Source organism: Tetranychus urticae, chromosome 2 (assembly GCF_039701765.1).
Source record: "Tetranychus urticae isolate SD_2017Ah chromosome 2, NJAU_TeUrti_SD_1.0, whole genome shotgun sequence".
In the NCBI taxonomy this organism is placed as follows: Eukaryota; Metazoa; Arthropoda; class Arachnida; order Trombidiformes; family Tetranychidae; genus Tetranychus; species Tetranychus urticae.
In genome coordinates this window covers 22,380,377-22,401,375 of record NC_142959.1, presented here as the reverse complement: position 1 = coordinate 22,401,375, position 20,999 = coordinate 22,380,377, and the positions used below count along the sequence as shown (strand labels likewise).

At 34.5% G+C, this 20,999-nt stretch overlaps 1 protein-coding gene across 3 annotated transcripts in view; it reads left to right on the top strand.

The window, feature by feature from the left end:
• LOC107368991 (uncharacterized) overlaps positions 1-20,999 on the top strand; it is a 44,780-nt gene that overhangs the window by 9,217 nt on the left and 14,564 nt on the right. For 2 of the 3 annotated variants that reach the window (XM_015936904.3, XM_015936905.3), the window contains exons 2-3: positions 13,037-13,114; positions 20,667-20,832. In XM_015936904.3, coding sequence (XP_015792390.1) covers positions 13,037-13,114; positions 20,667-20,832 — 244 coding nt within the window. Of the gene's footprint in view, positions 1-13,036; positions 13,115-20,316; positions 20,510-20,666; positions 20,833-20,999 lie in introns of those variants that run through there. The other variant, XM_015936906.3, reaches the window with a different exon arrangement.

The following is a 20,999-nucleotide window of genomic DNA, read 5'->3' as shown; positions in this document are numbered from 1 at the left end:
TTGAATTGCACCGAGAGTACAATAATCTTGAAATGAACTCGGAATTACAATCAACTTTAATTGATCCATTTATCGATATCATCGCTAATGTTTTGTAGATACAAGGTCAATGGCAAAAGTCGTAAAAAAAAGAGTTGCTTTACAACTCGTAAAGGATGCTTTTAAAGAAGGGTCTTCAGATTAAATTGACCACAATAAATGCTTTTAAGTTGTCCATTTAAATAACAATAAAAGGAGAAAGAGATTAATATGATTCCTTTCAATTGGAGTTTACCTGAACAAGAATAGCTTTTCAGTTGTTTTCAATTGTTAACCTGATCATCATTCAAAGTGTATCAAATGTTAATATTAATACACCTTGAATGGCGTGATTAAGAAGTCAAAACTTTTGTTAATCATCAATTATTATTAGCATTTTGAGCGAATGAGAAAATTTAATTGTGCTCAGCTTTTTCAATTGAAAAACATTATTTAAAGTTACATTAAGTTTTTTTTATTATCGCTTCTTTTGCTTGTTATTAACAGACTTGAAATAAAAAAAGGTTAATAATGATTAAAGGTTGGAAAGGTAAAAAGAGAAGAGAAGAGAAGAAAAATTAATAATAATTATTAGGAGACAATTGATTTGATTAAAGTTGTAGGAAGAAATGATTCTCATCTTTACCATGTTGCCCATTATTGAAATGATAAATGGCTTTTTCTGTTCAATCTTTTTATGATTCGTGATTAGTTAAAATTATGAATATAAAAAGATGATTATAATAATGATAATGAGCAAAGGTAACCTCCAACTCCACCTTGATTGTTACGTTGATTGTTGCGTGCAGCTTCATTGGCTTCTCAATAATCATTATAAAGTGAAGAGAGAAATAAAATTCTCAACTTCATCTTCAGATGGTTAACAATATAGCCAAGTGTCAGGATGTTCGCTATCGAAATTTGCGTGTTTACCTTCTATTCTATTAACGTTGTTTCACCGTCATTTTCATAATCATCTTCTCATCTCAAGATGAAGGCCATCATTGTGTTTTTAGTTTTTCATTGAAAATTGTGATTAACTTGCAAATCAAGTTTATCTGTTTAGGCGTTAACTAACATTTATTGTTCATTGTAATTTGAATATGAGGATTGGAGGAGGCGATCAAGAAGAAGAAGAAGAAGAAGAAGAAGCTGGAAGGCGAAGAAATTTTCATATCTCATTCCTTTCTAATCGCAACTGATTACCGCTAGCCTTGTGTGATTTTTTCAAATTTGATTAGCCTTGATTGGTAAACGTCAAGTCCAATAATGTCATCTAATTAAATAACAATTAGTAATCAACTGTTTCCAAACGCTATTGAGAAATGTTTTCATGGAGAGAAACATTTTTCTCATTTCATTCATGGACAAATCTCATTATTTTAACCAATTAGCTACATTTTAACGACCAATTTTACTTCTAGGTTGACATTTCTTGTTGTCCTTTGTGTTTAGTCAAGCATGGTTGCGATTAACTTGATAATTTTCAAGTTTTGGGCGATCTTTTTAGATCAGTTTGAAGTTTGTTCAAAATCGACTTTTGAATCATCGGTTATCTCGATCTGCCATCTTTACTGTCTACAGTTTGACCAATTTGCAATGCAAAATAACCTGATGACGCTGTTTTAATCCTTTCATTATTCAGGGTTTACTTTGATTTTGTGCAAAACCATTCATCAAACAATGAAATCATTTCAACTTTGAGTCAAGAGTTAGGCTAGGTTCGGTTAGGTTAGTTTAAACTAACTTTATAAGCATTTAAACTTTACTCAACCTGGTGAAGATGTGAATTTAAAATAGGAAAAAAAACTTGTTCCTAAATGGTTCTTGTATAGAAAAGGAACTGGAAAGTTGACCAATGAAAATAAGCTTCTTTTTCTTGTTTCTTCTTCTTCTTTCTCACTCTTTACATTTACTTTTTTCCTCTTCTTCATCAACATGGAGGCTACTCATTTTGTATATTATGAATGTGAATGAATGAACTTTCCAACGGACACCTTTGATTGGTTGAGAACAATTGTGGGCAGGCCAAGAAACTGGGAGGATCTAAAAGATAGTTAAACATGTAAAGTTTGCTTGTTTTTATCATTTGCTAACTTAACAAATCTCAATCCATAGCAAGTTGAATAATGACAGCTTGTGAAAGGTGAACAGCAAAAAAAAGAACAGCCAAGATGATTAAGTAAAGGTAGAGAAAAAGAAACGTTAATTACGTGCATTTTTAAAAGGCATAAGCACTATCATCTGCACCTCTCAACATTATCATACCCATTGCCATCTCAACATGTGATTAAAATAATGATGAAGACAAATAGTAATTCTGTGAAAAGTACAAAATTTAATCTTCTCATTATCATCTTTACCTTTTTTATTACACTCTTTACATAATATTAATGAAGGAAAGAAACGAAAAGATGAGAAACTCAAAAAAAGCATTGATTGGAGGCAACAGCAAGAGCCAACCAAGATAGGTGTAAAGGTTGTGCACTTTACTTTGCCACAACATTTACATGAATTTCATTCATTGGTTCATGATAATTAATATCCTTTTCTTGATGTCTTTCCACCATTCAAAGTTTCGTCTATAGTTGAATGTTGAACGTAAAAACAGTTTAGTCTTGAAACTCACGCAATCAACGATACATTGGCTTGATTGATTTACCCTTTTGTCGACATGCAAAAAAGGATGAAAGACACAAAAAAAAGGAACATGAAAAGAAACAAAGAAAAGGTAAAAATTTTTCTTCTGAAAGAAAAAAGAAATGAAAAGAAGTTGAATAAATTCTGAAATATCAATGCTGTTCAATGCGACAGTTTATTGTAACGATATTATAATGGCTTGTGAATTGTAAAAATATTAATGAGTTGAGGAGAGTGCGAATAGAGCCAAGAAGAAGAAGAAGAAAAAAAGACTTTTCTTATTATATTCACCAATTAACTGTCAACTTATTGTCAACCTTTAGAGTTGATTCACTTTATTATGGGAACAAAAAATTAGTCCCAAAAAATATCGCACAACGACTGCAAGATGGTCTTGAGTTTGTGCTTTATTTATGCTTCGATGAGCCCATTTCTTCCTCTTCTCATATCGTTCTTGCCTGTTGTTTGCCTTGTTCATCATCATTACCATCAATATCATTATTTTTATCTTCATTTTTTTCCAAAGGTCAACGAAAGGACAGCAAATTTAAATTTAAAGGCACACAAAAAGTGGCCTTTTTTAAGACTAAATTTGTCTTGTCCAGTTTGAGAGAGGAAAAGCAAAAAAGCTATTGTATGCTCTGAAAATCAAATCAACAATTCGTGTCGACATAATTTACAATTATTTTGAGATCAACGACACTTTATCCTAGAGTGGGAGGTTGGTGTGGGAGGTTGATGGACAGTCAACTCTTTGAGCCAGTCCAGCGACAGGAAATTTATTCAACACCGTTTAAGTATTTATGCTTCAGGGATAATTGTTGGAAATGCATTTTTCACTTCAATATTGTGTGAAACTTTCTTGACTTTTTGTTTTAATTGTTATAGCAATCATCAAATGTTCATCATGATTATGATGAGATTCAGTATTTGGTCAAATTTGGTTGATAATTCGTTTCAACCCAAAAACTGTTTAAATTGTTGAGCATTTTAAGTGCAAAACAATTTCCATGTCCTTGGATAACAGTTTTTGATACAATTTAATTGTTTCCATCATTTCCTTGAATCATAATTTGTACGATAATTATGATTTTGGGTAAAGATTCTGATAGTTATTTTGCTTCTTCTTTAAAATTTTGATGAATGATTCTTTTTGCTGTTGATCTTTTCTTGTTCAATGAGATTCATTGTCATCAAAATGATGACCAACAGATGACCAAACTGCCTCTTCTTGTGCAACTCATCAAATAAGGTTACTTGTCAACTCGACCCATCTTTTGATTGCAATAATAATAATCTTGAGGTGAGAAGCGAGCAAAAAAAGCTCGAGAGTTATGAGAAAAACTTCATTTGCTCATTCCTCAAGTGCAAACCTTATATTTAGTTTAGTCTTTTTTTTCCTCTTCACCAACTGATGATAATCACACGATTCTTACAACTGGCCATCAGCCCAGTTTCAACCTAAAGGCGGACTCAGTTGAGGTGAAAAAAAGTCAATCAGTTGACTTTGATCAGTTAGGAAGTGCAATTGTCAACCTGAAAATGAATGAAAAAGTTTGGCCAAAAAATTCGAAGCAAAAATTTAGAGAGAAAAAATTTTACACAGAAAATGTTGAAATGCTGAAAATGAGTACAAAATGAACGGCAAACATAATCATTTTGGACTAACAAGAAGCCACTGTATACAGTAGCTGGAAAAGTTATTTTTAAAGTGATTTTTTGCTTCTCCAGAGAGTAAAACGATAAATTAAATGCTTCTCTTCATTATCATCTTTAGACTTGTTTTTTACTCCCTTTCATTAGCTTGAGTTGAAGTGATGGAGGAAGCCGATCAAATTGCAGGTCAATTTTGTCCTCATCATAGGTTCTACGAATCAACCTTGACCGTCGGAAGAATCACATGATGATAGGTTATTATGTTACCTTTAAGAGGGAAAAAAAGTTGATACAAAGAATACAAGTTACAGAAGAAGCTTTTTTATCATTGAAGAAGCAAAAAAAGGCCAAAATGATGAGAAATGTTTTCTTCAACTTTTTTCTTCTACCTTTCAAGTTATCATTTCCAGGTTAGCCAGACTACCTTTTATCATGACAAAGTAACAATATTTTTCTCGACTCTGTTACAAGAAACATTGTTACCATTGATAGCATATTACCATTTCACACATTGACCAATAAAATAGTTTGAAGCAGATAATGAGATATTTAGAGTAAAGGCTATCATTATTCGGTAGCCAAGAGGAAGATGAAAGATTGCCTTTTTCACTTCTCTTGATTACAGAGTTTTGCTTTCATTTTTTTCTTCTCTTCTTGAATCACGCCAATGCTATTAGGAAAGTGCTCATGATACTGACCTCCAATGGGCGCAACTTCAGTGTAGGTAAATGGTGACCTGAAAGCGATTTCCAGTGAAAGAGAAAAGTAAAAAAGTTACAAGAATTTGCAGAAAAAATAAAAGTCATTTTTTCTCACAGAATGTTTATCATTTTTTGGTTGTCCATTTCTGGCAGGTTTCACTGTCAATGTAAATTTGGATAAATAATTGATTATTAAAGTGATCATTGAATCGAACATTGAACGTGATTGGAAAGTCCAAGTGTTCATCACTTTAATTACATGGGAACTTGGGCTTTTTTCCGTGTCTTACATTCGCTCATCAAAATGATTCCTTTTGTTTTTCCTCTTTAGGACTTTTCGTCCTTTCCATCTCAATCTCAATCAAACTAATTGAACAACAAGTATGAAGAGTAATTGGCAATTGGTCGAGACTGATGATTATGTTGAGGGTTAACAATTAGCTAAATTAATAATATCAAATGAATAATGAACAATAAAGTTGAGAGAAGAAAGACTTTTTTCTGTTGTTGATTAGTGAGAAGAGGCAATGATATTAATGATGTACAAGGACATTGAGATCATTAAAATGTTCATTTGTGATTTTACTTTATTGTCAGGAGAGGGACGAGAGAAGATGAAAGAAGACAATTTAGACTGAGCAAGTTTGACTGTAAGATGAGTGGAAGTTGAGAGGAAAGATGATGATGATGATCAAGATAGTTAACTGCGGAAATTGTAATCGGAAGCAATTTCGTTCGCGAATTGAGCTTTACTCTTGCTCTCTACGTTTCGTTGCACCCTCTTCACCTTTCTCAATGGCCTCAACTATTAACCTGGACAACTAATCTCTTGTAGTTTCCCTTTGTAGTTCACACCGTTCAACGATTATCTCACCGCAAACTCATCATTATGTTAATCCAAACTCCTAGACTAGTTTTAAAAGTAATCAAGAAAAATGATGAAAACATTTCGATCCAACATTTCTCAGAAAGAGTTGACAAAAAAAAGAGTTTTCAATGAAAATCAATTAAAGATGAAAAACAAGAGAAAAGGTAACACAAAGAGAAAGTAAAAAAGTGAAAAAAAGTCAAGAAGCTCAGGTAACGAGTGAACAAAAAAAGTGACTGTGATATACTTTAGGAACAGAAGGGAAAAAAAGATGAAAAAAGTAAAGGTAAATATCTCATCTGAAGAAGGTAAAAATGGAAGTTGGAGAAGAAAAAAAAAGTTGAAAAAGTGAAAAAAACGTAACACCAGAAGCAGTGAAAACTAATTTTACTCAGGCCAGTAATTTACCATCAACCATTGGAAAAGGTAAATCTTTTTGTGTTTAGGTGAGTCAAGTAGTAATGAGAGAGAGAGTCGAGATCAATCAACTTGTCTTGATGGATGAAGTTGAGATACAATACATTCCGTTGTATAGTACATTATCATTTTTATGAATGAAGAGGAGAAAAAAAAGTTCCACGTTGAGAGGAAATTTAAGATGAAGAGGGAGTGATGAGGTCAAAGGTTTTATATACAATTCCATAGGCAATTTTGACTGAAGAGAAGAAGAAAAAAATGGACCAAAACTTGTATTACAGGTTACTATTTTTACTTGAAATTTGGCGAAATCAACTTTTTTCTTCTTCTCTTCCTTTTCTTTTCATTTCTTGCATCTTCTGATTCTTGTTCAACAGAGTTTTCCATGACATTGATTTCTTCTTCTTCTTTCAGGTAAAAATGAATGTTATGAATGAAAAGTTGGGAGAGAAAAGCTTTGTTAGAGTGTGATGATGATTAACTTCAATAAAACAAACCAAGCACAAAAACTTAAAACATATGTTCCTCTCTCTCTTTCAACCTTCGCCACTAGGGCTTTTTCAATATAACTCAATGCATTACAATTGTATCTTTCCAATCAAAAGCAGGTAACCCTAGCGGTAAATGTAAACGTGAAATATTATACTTTTAACTACGCACATTTCAACCATTGTATTTATATGTTTATTATGATTATTTTTTATACTGAATTTAACTAAACCATTTGTACCCTGATATTCCTATGTCCCATGAGAGACATATATACTCCGAACTTTTCTCTAACATTATCAATAAAGTTTGACTTAACTTTCAACTTTGCCTCTTCACTCCCTTGTGCTGCCCTCTCTCCTTCTTACTCTTCACTTAAAACCGAAAGGTTTTAGAATAGTAAGATCCCTCCCCTTTCTCTCTTACTTTTCACTTTTGGTTCATCTCCATAGAAAAGTAAGTTCAATCTTCCTCTTTTGACTGTTAACAGTTGTGAACGGTCACATTTGGCGCAGTCGACAGGATCTCTTCTCCTGTTTTGAACAGACGTATCTCTTGTCTCCATCTATCAGCCAACTCTTCCAGCCTAATTGTCCTTTGGTGGAACCGAACCCCCTAAAACCAGTTTGCCGACCCAGCTTCCTCCGTCCTTTGGTAACTCCTGAAGTTCAAGCTGTTGAAACTCCCGCTGGTCCTTCTGCTCCATCTAGTGGTCCAATTTAACCTGGTAAAGCCGAGAACAAAATGGCAAATGATCACGATGATACTAACCTCTCTGATCAAATATCCTCAGATCCAGATGCCCAAAGAGACAACCTCGACTCAAACCCAATCACAAATCCAAATCAACCAACCCATCCACCCTTGGTCAACCCAACAAATGTTCGTCTACCAACATTAATCCGTAATCCATACCTCCCGCCTACACCAGCAGTTCGATTCCAAGACCAAAATAGGAACCGTTTATCCACTACATCACAACTAGACACGACTATCGACCAACCAACGCAGTACATAACCTTACCACAGAAGAAGGTTCTCAAATGTTATACTGGCGAACCATCTGGTATCCGCATCCAAGCTTGGTTAGTCCTGTACGAAAGACATGTCAACACCAACGATCCATACACCCTTATCAGAGACTTAGTCTACAGCCTAGACAAAGAAGCTCTAAGTTGGTACGCCGAAGAAATCGCAACTGAAGAGCATGTTGATTGGAACACTGTCAAATCTTTAATGATCACTCGCTTCGGTTCTGAATTCAAGGACCCACTTCTCGAAGCTCAACGTATCCGTCTTGAGCGTACAGAGACAGTGACGGAGTATTATCGCCGTAAGATAAAACTCCTTCGTGAAGCAAAATTGGCTGAACATCAAGTCATCTCGCAACTAACTTCTGGTTTACCCTTTGCTTGGACTCTCCATATGAGCTCTGGACGCCCTCGTACACTCTCTGATTGGCTCGAAATAGCCACTGAAACCGAAATGCGTTACAAACAAAAGGAAAAATTCCTAACAAAGCAACAACCAAAGAAACCCGCTGCTAAAACATTGGTCGCCGCACCTCCACATAACAATAGCCGCCCTCGTCAATCTGCTGAACGCCGTCCTCCAGCCTGTAGGTACTGTGAAAGACTTGGTAAAAAGGAAAACCATTGGCATCGTGAATGCCCTAATCGTTCTCAAACCAGTCAACCTCGACCATCGACCCACACTGCCGAGGAAGAACTCCATCCAGATGACCACGGAGACGTATGTTTCGCTAAAAACATATCTCCAATACTGAAATTCATCGATATTCCACTAACAATCGAAGGTATTTCCGTCGAAGCCTTCATTGACACCGGTAGTACAATCAGCATTATGAGTCTAAAGACATGTAAACGACTCAACCTTCCTATCAACAATAAACAACAAATAACCATCAACCAATTAGAAGGTTCAACTAAGAGTGTTGGATACACTCTCGCCTCAACTACCATCCACAAAACAACCAAGACGATCAAGTATCACATCATCTCCAACTTCCGCTATCCAATCTTAATCGGTCTCAACACCAGTATCGAATTCGGTCTTCACCTTAACCTAGAAGATAAGACTGTCAGCATTCGATCACCAGAGACTCAAGAATTAGTAACCCTGTTAGGAGAGACACATGAGAAAGATCAACTTGCCGCCCTCATTGAAAAACATAAATCTGCCTTCGCCCAAAATGAAACAGACATTGGCCGCATCACCGTTGCCAAACATCGGATTACCACTATAAACCATCCTCCAATTCAACTTAGGGCCTATCGTCGTCCTCAAGCCGAACTTGATGAAATAAGTCGTCAAGTTAAAGAATACAAAGAAAAAGGATTGGTTCGTGATAGTGAAAGTCCTTGGGCCTTCCCAGTCACATGTGTACCAAAGAAAGACGGTGGTACACGACTCTGCATAGATTTCCGTCGTCTCAATGCCCTCACCATAGATGACAAGATGCCGCTGCCACGGATCAATGATGTCATTGATCGTCTTCAAGGTAGTAAGTACTTCTCGACACTTGACGTCAAATGGGGATATTGGCATATTGAGATGGACCCAGAAAGCATCGAGAAAACTGCTTTCGTAACCCATGAAGGACACTATGAATGGCTCGTCATGCCATTTGGTCTTAAAAACGCCCCCGCAACTTTTCAAAGAATTCTACAAAGAGTACTTGGTTCTTTACTCTACAACGGAGCAATAAATTACTTAGATGACATCATCATTTACAGCAAAACATTCTCTGAACATCTCCAACTCTTAGAGAAGATCTTCACTCTTTGCAAGGATAACAACATCAAACTGAAGCTATCTAAATGCAACTTCGCGCAAAATGAAGTTGACTATCTTGGATACATCATCAGTTCTGAAGGAGTTAGTCCATCCAAACAAAAGGTCAAAGCTGTTGAACATTTTCCTGTTCCAAGTAATGTCAAGGAAGTTCGTCAATTCTTAGGACTTGCAAACTATTATCGTCGCTTCATAGACAAGTTCTCAACCATCTCTAAACCATTAACCAGACTCCTCTGTAAAAATATTTCTTTCCACTGGAAAGATGAACATCAAACCGCTTTTCAAATCCTCAAAAACAAGTTAATCAATGAACCAGTTCTCGCTATTTACAACAAAGATGAACCATGTACCCTTTACACTGACGCTTCAAAGATTGGTATTGGAGCTACGCTAGTTCAAACTGACAAACATGGTCTTGAACATCCCATTGCTTATTTTTCCAAAGCACTCAACGAACACCAAGGCAACTATACCGCATTCGAACTTGAATGCCTTGCAGTTGTAGAAGCTGTTGATCACTTCGAAGCTTATCTTAGCCTCCCATTCAAAGTCATCACCGATCATAGTGCATTGAAATGGCTCCTCACACTCAAGAAACCCAAAGGAAGACTCTATCGCTGGAGTATCAAGCTCTCTACTCGATCCTATGAGCTATTTCATCGAGCTGGCGTCTCTCAACAACACGTTGATGCCTTATCAAGAGCCCCAGTTACTTTCCTCATCGATGCTGATGAAATCAAGCAACATCAAGCTACCACTGACTTTTCTCATATCCAACAATCTTTCAAAGTGGATGGCATCGTCACCGTGAAAACTCGTGGTTCCACTCGAGCAATCATTCCACCAACACTCCGTAATAAAGTCTTGCAGCATTTTCACGACGATTACAGTCACCCTGGGAAAAACAAGACTGTAAAACTTATTACTCGTTTCTATTGGTGGCCTCATATGATCTCAGACATCAAAGCTTATGTCGATTCATGCCGTTCATGCCAGCTTGTCAAGCAAACCCATCGTCCAAGTATTGGTCAAATGATCCTCCCTTCAGTTGATCTCGAACCTGGTGATCTCGTCGGCCTCGATACTATAGTCATGGGACCTGCAGCTGGTAGTACTCGACATAAGTACATTCAAGTCTTCATAGACCACTTTTCACGTTATGTTTGGGCCTTTCCCACAACCACCAACACATCAGCATCAGTAGTAACCCTCCTAGACAAACTTATTCAATCTGGTATTCGCATCAAAGCTATTCTAACTGACTGTCACAAGAACTTCCAAAGTACAGTCTTGAAACAAGCTTTCAAACGCCACAACATAAAGCATATCTTTAGTACTCCATATCATCCACAAACCAACGGTATTGTCGAACGTATCAATGGAACTTTGATGGTCAAAGTAAGAGCTGCTTTACAAGATCATCCTCATCGTAAATGGACAACGCTCTTACCAAAGATTGTCACAGATTACAACAACACTCCACACGATATCACTGGTTATGCTCCTGCATATCTCTTCTTTGGAACTGATCCAACTCCGACTTTCTCCGGTCAAACCAACAATCTCCAGGAAGCACGAGAATTAGCCCGGACCAGGACACGTACGGAACAAGAAAGAAGGAAACAAAGACATGACGCTAAACATCCCGTCGCAAACTTTGAGATTGGATCCAAAGTACTCAAGGAAGTACCATTTAACCATCCATCCAAAACTAAAGTCACAGCTAAGTATACAGGTCCATACTATGTCATCAAGAAGATCACGGACGTAACCTACATCATCTCGGAATCACTTTCAGGAACACCAATTCAAGCTCATTCATCCCAGCTCAAGCAGTTTGTTGATAGACAACAAACTCAAATTACAGTGGGCGAATGTGATGATGATTAACTTCAATAAAACAAACCAAGCACAAAAACTTAAAACATATGTTCCTCTCTCTCTTTCAACCTTCGCCACTAGGGCTTTTTCAATATAACTCAATGCATTACAATTGTATCTTTCCAATCAAAAGCAGGTAACCCTAGCGGTAAATGTAAACGTGAAATATTATACTTTTAACTACGCACATTTCAACCATTGTATTTATATGTTTATTATGATTATTTTTTATACTGAATTTAACTAAACCATTTGTACCCTGATATTCCTATGTCCCATGAGAGACATATATACTCCGAACTTTTCTCTAACATTATCAATAAAGTTTGACTTAACTTTCAACTTTGCCTCTTCACTCCCTTGTGCTGCCCTCTCTCCTTCTTACTCTTCACTTAAAACCGAAAGGTTTTAGAATAGTAAGATCCCTCCCCTTTCTCTCTTACTTTTCACTTTTGGTTCATCTCCATAGAAAAGTAAGTTCAATCTTCCTCTTTTGACTGTTAACAGTTGTGAACGGTCACAAGAGAAAAAGAAAAGTTTAGCAAAAATTCGTTTCCAATTTTTCATCACAATTAAGCAACACTTTTTTTTTCTTCTTCTTCATTTATATCTTCATCTTCATCTTTTCACCAAAAACCATTGTGATTCTGTAGTCAGGAATCATGGTAAATAATCAGAGACAAAAATTGTTTCTTCTTTGTTCCTTGCAATCGTCTTGAACCATCATCTTGATTCATCTAATTCATCATCTCTTCCGTCTCAGATAACTTTGAGCTTTTATCTCTTTGTCATCAGAAGCATCTTGAGCAGTTTGTTTGTTGTTGCTGTTGTTGTTGTTGTTGTTACAAAAGGAAACAAAATCGTTAAGAAAAAAATTGCTCATTTTGGAAACATTTTGTTCCAAATGAGTTTTCAGTTTCAAGTTTACTCCCTGTTACATGTAATGATTAAAATCATTGAATGCAACAAGAAAAGAGTTGAGCAAAAAATGCAATTTATTTGAAAAAAACCAAGACAATGAATAATCTTGAAAAGGCAAGAAAAGTTGAGTTTTCCAGAGCTTATAAAGTGTACAAATTTGGTCAACTTTGATAGTTTAATGTCATCATGAACGTCACTAGTCTCTATGTAAAAGACAGAGAAGCGTGAAAATTGAAAACATATACTTTTTCAATAATCTTGAGCTTATTTGGAAGAAACAAAATGTTGGAAAAAAGCAAATCCTAAATCCTTTTAAACCCACAAAGCTGAGTAATGATAAGTGTCCTTTAGTCACCTGAACCTTAACTCATTTGTCAACAGCTTAGGTTTACCAATTAATGAAAAGTAACCCGATGATTCAAAGTGATCTTTGAGCTCTGAGTTGCTCCGAGTTAAACTTTGAGCTCATCGATAAGAAATGCTAAGACAATGCAACTTTTGAAGCAACAATTGATAACCTTTGAGTAAACTCTTGCAAAAGGACGATATTTTTACTCAGCCTGTCATTAATCATTTAATTTTGTATCTAAACTGAACCCAACTTTTTCCCCTTTACCATGTACAACAGATAATCGAGGAGATCCCAATGGCGACTATTATTATTCATCTGAAGCAGAACCTGAGAGTTCAACCAAAAACCTTAAAGGTCAGCCTAATTTTACACCATTTAACCTTTACACAGATTTTTAATCTAACCTAACCGAACCTAACCTTTACTTTTGCCAATCAAAAGGCAAATATCAATGATAAAAATTTGTTCAAATATTTCATGATAAATGAATATGAAAGACTCGATATGAAGAAGCAACTTGACCATTATTGCTGGTCGTAAAAAAATGGTGAATAAAATTACAATTATCAGCATTATTGAATAATCGATGAGAAGCAATTAATAAAGACTGACCAGAGTGTCAATGGTAACCACAGGACTAATGACAATAAACAATAGCCTAAAATAATATACTTTTTGGGTTCCTCTGTGCTTCATCTTCCAATTGAAACATGAACAGAATAATTTAACATTCAAATGATGATCCAATGCTCATCACCATGGATACACCGAGTACCATCAATATTATCATAATTATCATCATATTTGTCCAACTATATATAACTTTTTATTTATTATTTACTGTCCAAATGATAATGAGCAGAATGCATTATATCATGTTTTGAGGTAATGTAAATAAAAGGCAATCTAGTCTGAATCAGAAGTGAATATTTCATTTGAAAATTTTGATCAATTTGAGGGTAAAGAGGAGCAAATTTAAATAATGAATGAAAAGCAAGAAAAGTAAAAAAAAGAATCGGCGAAAAAAGGAACAAAATTTTCCAATTTTTACCTTTGAATACTTTAATTAATCAAATTGATATTCAACCCAAGTCAACTCGTTAAATTTATTAATCACATTTTTACAATTTCAACGTCATTTTCTTGACTCTACTTTTTTTTATCACCAACAGAATTGAGTAGTTTTTTTTCGGGCAAAAATACACAAAAGTCTTCATCAATTGACCTCATTCACGGATCATAAAATGTTGAGAGACATTCAGAGAAGTTGTAATAATAATAATTTGATTTGAACCAAATAATGATAATCACAATATTATGAGAATAGTTTCCGTTCATGAGTGAAATCAATCTAAATTGAAACGAGTTTCGAGTTTTGACGCAAAAAATAAAATCTTTTTTTCTTTACCTTCAAAGCTACTTGAGGCATTAAAAGAGCAACTTTGAAACTTTATCAATAGCGACTTGATTCAACTCATGATTATCAGGCAGAAAAAGGAACATTCATCATTTGAAGTTTCATCATTTTTCGTCATTTGAATGTTCGAAAATATATTCTTTTTTCGAATAATTTTTTTTTGGAATATTTTGTTAGAATTGTTAGGAATTTTTAGGTTAGTTTTTTTCTCGTTTTATGATTAGCTTTTGACTTTCAAGTTTTCAAGTTTTCTCGAGTTATCATTTTCATCTTCTCGACTTTGTCCAAAAGAGTATCATTTTTGAGCCAAAAATTGCAAGATTATCATGTTTTCTTTGGATGAATTTCGTTTTCTTTTTGTTCATCATTCAAATGTCGACATTTTTCATAATTAGTTTTCCTGTTGAAAGCTTGAGTTTGTTTTTTTTGTCGTTTCAAGTTAAAAGGCAAAAGTTGGTTATGAATGTTTACCATTTGATATCATTTCAATTACATGAGATTTGGTGAAACTTGATAAGCTGAAAATTTGATGATTTAAAGGTAAAAAATGTTGATGAAGGCAGTTGTTGACAAATGGTAAGAATAAATGTTGAACAATTTTTCTCGTCAATTTATTCTCATGATCATGTTCATCTTTTCCTCATCAACAGTACATTTCAACTCTTCACATTTCATTGCCATATCATTAACTGTTTAGGGTTTCATTTAAAGTCCTTTTTTCGCACAGAAATGTAAAGCATGAGAAATTGAGAGCAACTTGTAATCAACCTTGTCCTAGTTATTGATTACAACAATCATTGTTCAACAATTTCAATGTTTCAGGATAGAAATCACGAGTTCCTTTCGCCAAACAATATTTACCTGGTTAACTTGTAATCACAAGCGGCAAGAAAGATGAAATGGAATCGAGAAAAAGGTTCAAAAAAGGTTCGAAAATGTAGTTTTCAGAATCGACACTCGAGGTCACTACAAGTACAAAGTTTAAACCTTTTCTGAAGCTTTTCAAACTTGAGCAAAAGCCAGTTTAAAGACGAGATTAAAAAGTGTCTCATTAACTGTTCAGATTAGTCAATATTTTGACATCGAAAATTAGCTTTTGGTAGGAAAAGTCAAAAAGCAAAAGAACAAGACTAGAAATCAGTTATTCTGTGTTATCCAATCTTCGAAATTCAGTTTCTTAAGAAAAGATGAAACTCTTTGAAAGAATCTTCTCTTCATGATCGATAAAGCTTGAAATTTAGTTTTTCTAATTGTCATTTTATAAGCAGATTCGTCTAACAGATTCGCCAAAAATTGAATCTTGAGATTTTCGCCACAAAATTATCAAAAATATTTAATAGCAAACTCTTCATATTGCTCAGTCAGATTAACCTAAGAACAACTTTTCGATTTAATCGATTTTCTAAATCATATTTTAGCATTGCATTTATGAAAACAATTACAATTTGATCAGTAAATAGAGGAAATTGAATTGATGCGAATGATCCAGATCGATGGCTTTTTCACAGAAACTAAAAGTTTTCATTAGTTTGTCATTCTGTGATTATGCTAATGGAGGACAATGTCTAGAGTTATCAAAATATTGGTAAACAAACAATGTGAACGACAAATGAACAATAATTTGGATAAATTATTTTCTGTTCTGCAACTGTGAACAAACTTATCTCGTACAAATCACATGTAAAAACGCATTTCTCTGCCATTTTTTACCTTTCCATTTATGGCTACTCTTGCTGCTGTTACCTTTTAACCTTAAATGTTATCTTACACGCACTTTATTCATTACCATCACTATTATTACGCTTTTTTATACACATAATAATAATGATAATATTGTTCCTTTTTTTGTCCTCTTTTGCCTTCTCTCAATTTTGATCCTTTTTAATTTGTAAACGCATCATTATCATTATCTTACCTGAGATTGAAATAGATATACATGCAATGAACACACATGAAGAGAGAGAAGCAGAAAAAAGGTGATTTACTGATTTTCATTGGATTCAAATTGAAGATGGAAAGAAATGTTTCAAACTTGATTGCAAAGTTGAATATTGTTGCAAGTTTTCATGAATGAAACTTTGAATGAAAATGTTGAAGCAAACGTACATTTGTGTTTGTTTTTGGAAAACAGGAAAAAAAAGATTTCTTTTCATCATCACCATAATAATCATCTTTCAGTTTTCCATTCAATTTTTCAATTCTCTTTCATCATGATAATAACAGATTGCCTTTTATCACTTTATCAAACTCAAGCAAAAACTTGAAATGTGTGCTCTTATATTCACAAGCATTTATTATGTAATCATAGGAACACAAATCAAGGGGAATAGTTGGAAAAGTAAACTTGATCATGAAATATCATCAACTATTCATGTTGAGTCCAATGAATGAGCGTTGATTTCGCGTTTCAGAGAAAAATGGAGAAAAAAATAATTTCCATCAAACACTTCAATTGTTATCAGTTGCTTTTTTGGGTAAAGAAAAAAAAATCTGCCAAATTAGCTTGTTGATGCTTTTGTTTGGCAACTATTATGATTGAATGTTAAGCTAATTTAACCTGTCAACGCAATTACAATCATATTTGTTGCCTTTGCATCAAGAGTTCAAGAGTAAATCAAATGTCAAAAGTCTTTGCAATTGCCACTGATTCAGGTTAATTAGTCTTGCAAGTTTGTTCAACATTTTCATTCTTGACTGAAGAAAAGCTTTCAAAGTTGAAAACTAGGGAAAAAAGCGAGCAAAGTTGGCAGCAGTAAAAAAAAGCTGAAAACTCAACTAATAGACAAATTGTTCATTGAAGTGAACAGAAAATGAATGAACAATGAATAAAGTGAAATGCTAATTATCATCATTATTAACATATTACAAGTTGTGATTTGTTAGGAGAGAGAAGAAGAAGAAGAAGAAAAATTGTTTATCAAACATTGAGAAGGACCATTGGTCAAGCGGTGCAAATTGTTTCACTTTACATTCATCTTTGTTGGTCATCGTTGCGGCACATGAATACTGTTAGTTGATGACCTTATTAGAAGCTTGTAACTGTTAACAGTTGTTTTCATGTAATCTGATACTTCTGTTCAAGAGTGTTGAACGGCACAGTCAATAAGTCGTAAAGGTAAAGGCGATCCATTGAAGCGAAAATGACTTTTCCTTCTTTCCTCTCAATCTCTGTGAATGAATCCTCTGGTGAAAATGATTACCATGTTGTGTGTATAAATCAAAATGGTGAATAGAATTGGTGATTTAACAGAGAGAAAATTTTGTTCTTCTTCTTCTTCTTCGTTTTCCAGTCAATTGGTTGGTAAGAATTTGCCATTTTATGAATGAATACTGAGCAAGGAAAGGAGTAGCCCAGAATAGAGTCTGAAAAATGGTCCCACAAGTCGATATGAAAGTTAACCGGTCATGCATTGGTAGTGATCCATAGAGTGAATTCAATAGTATATATAACGGTTTGATAGGGCAACAAGCCAATAGACAAGGAACAATTTATAAAAACTTTTCTTCTTCCAACAAATGACATTTATTCATATTTTTATTTGTCAAAAGTCCATGTAATTCATAGACATTTAACTCTTTAAATGCAGCTTTTACCTTTCATGCTTTTTTGTTCAATGATTTTTACATCTGATCAAAACTTGTAAGACATTTAAGATGATCAAGTTGACCAAATTTGGTTGACTGACTTTTATCTGAATGAAAGGAGAGGAATACAGAAAACGATAAATTTTGTGAAAAACAAATAAAATGGACAAAGATTCGAACCTTTTCTTCCAATGGTTTGTACAACTTAATGTATGCCTAATGTCACAGTTTACCTCTACATTCAAAGTTGTCCTCCAAACCCTCATGAGAAATGGTTGAAAAATGATCAGAGTTACTTCATTTATTGGATTGAATGAAATGTCAATGTCCTTCAAGTTCAAAACTCAAAGCTTCATCAGGTTATTTTGCATTATTATAACAACTGATTTGATCAGAAACTAGAGATCTTTAGATTTTGAAATTCATAGAAATTGAATGTTCTTCTGGCAAAATGTTAATTCTGACAATTCGTTCAGTTCAAAATCTGTATTTCTTCTGTTACTTCAAAGCTTAGGTTGCTCAGGAGTATGTTAACCTTAAAGACCTACAAACCAAGCTTTAGTTAATCCTTGACTCGACTGGAGTTGAAGTGTGCTCTTGGCTTATCTTTCATAGATCGCTATTGAAGGTGGCCGCATTAATCGTAGCTTTTGATGATTTGATTCTAATAAAAATTTCCATGTTGAACATGTTCGCCATTCATTTACTCAACCTAATAGTTGACTTATTGTTTAAGTGAAGTAAACGCTGATACGGCCAATCAACGGAAATGAATGAGACAACAAACAATGATGATGATGAGAGGAAAGACGGACAGTTAAGTGATGAATAAAAATGTTAAAGTAAAGATCAGTAATTGTTAAGTCTAAAGCTATCAACATTGAAGTGATTGAGTTCATTGATAGCGGCCAAAAATTGAAAGTTACAAACCTGAATAGAAGTGAAATATTTGACAACAACAAAGATAAATCTTTACAAGTTATTTTTCGCCATCATCATCATCATCTTGTTTTCTTCTTCTCTCATGATGACTCTATTATCCATTGGTCTTTGAAGAAAGAAGAAGAAGAAGAAGGAAAAAAGTACATTGAGAAGATATAATAATACTTTGTATATCCTCTCAGTGTTACCTTCAAACAATGAACAGAGTAACAACACAAAAAACATATGCAAAGCACACACAGAGAGAGGTTATATTTATATGTTCAACTGAATATAAATGTTACAAAAAAGAGACTCTTTTCATTGTTGTTGCTCTTTCTCCGTCTTTTCATCATTCTTGCGACTCTTTGCGTTCAATTGATGGCGAAAAGCATTTTGCGAAGAAAAAGTAAACTGTTGCCATTACTCTTGTCGAAGGTTCGACTAGTCGACTTTTGCAAAAGTGCGCCTTTTCTGTTTTTCAATTGGAATGCCTTCAATCAAAGTTGGCACATTTGTTGTGGAAAAATGTTGACACTCGAATGTGGTTGACTGTTTACTCGATGAGTAAATAAGCCTCTGGTAATGATGTTAATGATGATGATGAGGATAATGGAGGCAATAATGATACTCGAGATGATCATCAATGACAACTTCAATCTAACGGAAGACTGAAAATTCGTTGAAGCGAAAGCAACACTTTGTTTGTTGTGTCTCATGAAAGTAAAAGTAACAGTTAAAGAGGACCACAAGATGGCGAAGTTAATGCCAAGTTATTTTATAAATTGGAGTCATGTCAATGAAAAATCTCCTTTAATTTCACGCTTATGAATCTTCCATCTCTCATCAGTTTCATCATCTTTTATAAGCATCATCAGCATCACAGAGTGAGTAAACATAAGGAAGGCAAAAAAACAAAATTATGACTTGATCCACCGATGATAACCAATGTTGAACTAATTTTACGGATATTTTGCCCAAAAAATAGTTCTTCCTCAGTGTTCCTAGTTGAACCTAATTATGATGAGGATGCAACCTCCAAGATGATGATGATGAGGATGATGGCGATGAATAAGAAGGAAAGAGTAGCAAAGTCGAGAAGGTAAAGAGAGAAGAAAATGACAGGGAAAAAGAAGAAAAGAGGAGCAGAAAAGGAGGGATCAAATGATGAGGAGGTTCTTCACTAGAAAATGATGATGATGATGTTAAGACTCTTTCGAAGTTGCAAAGGTTCTCACTCTCTTTTCTGCTCTCTTTCTTTTTCTTCTCCCTCGAAAAATATTCTTGTTCGAACTTGCTTTTTGCGCTCTTTAAAGTTGATATTTTTGACAACACACAGTACAGCACTTTCTCAGTGTCAACAAAAGTCTTTACTAAACATTGAACGATCAACGGATTGGTTCATTTGGAGTAGCAAAAGTTGTTCGACACTTTTTTTGTGACAGTGTTTTTTGGTGCCTGAAAAGGGTTCAATTTAGATGAAGAAAAGGCAACTCGAAAACATGACCAATGACCAAATCGGATTAATCGCCACTTCCATTGTGATTTAAAGTGAATTTTTGTTTTTCGTCCTTTTCTCGCTCTAAACCTTTTTCTGTGTGTTGTGTCATTTGAAGCTTGAAATTGTCTTTACTCTTGCCGAGCATTGTCGCCCTTTGCTTGTCATTTGTTAATAGTTTTACATTGAAATCCATTGAGAGATTAAAGGGTTAAAAGCAACGATTTTTAACGTTGCAAGGTTAACCCTGATTCTGTCAATCAAATGATGGATTTAACAACAGCCTATAGATATAATGCTTCCATGATGGAATACTATTCCTGTCAAAGTAAGTTCAATTTAAAAAATTCGCCGAATTTCGTTGCTTCTTCATCGAGTTTTTTTTTCTTCTTTTCGTTATCATGATGTTCCAAATTTTAAAGAATTTTTTGTTATTCCAAAGTTGCAATGTGATTCTAAAGTGTTTCGTGTTTTTATCTGCACAGGTCATGGTGGGGTTAATCAATTGGGCGGAATATTTGTCAATGGACGACCTTTACCTGACATGGTTAGACAGCGAATCGTTGAATTGGCCCATCAAGGGGTCAGACCTTGTGATATAAGTCGACAACTTCGAGTATCACATGGATGTGTATCGAAAATTTTGGGAAGGTAAAGTCAACTCCATCTTTGCTAATCAATTTCAAGAGATTCATCATTTTCCAATCAACTCATCATGAGAAGAAGCAAAATTGCAACATTTTTCCTTCGCTCATTGCGCAGTTTCCTTTTCATCATTATTTTCAATCTTCATCTTCCTCTCATCATCATCTAGTTGT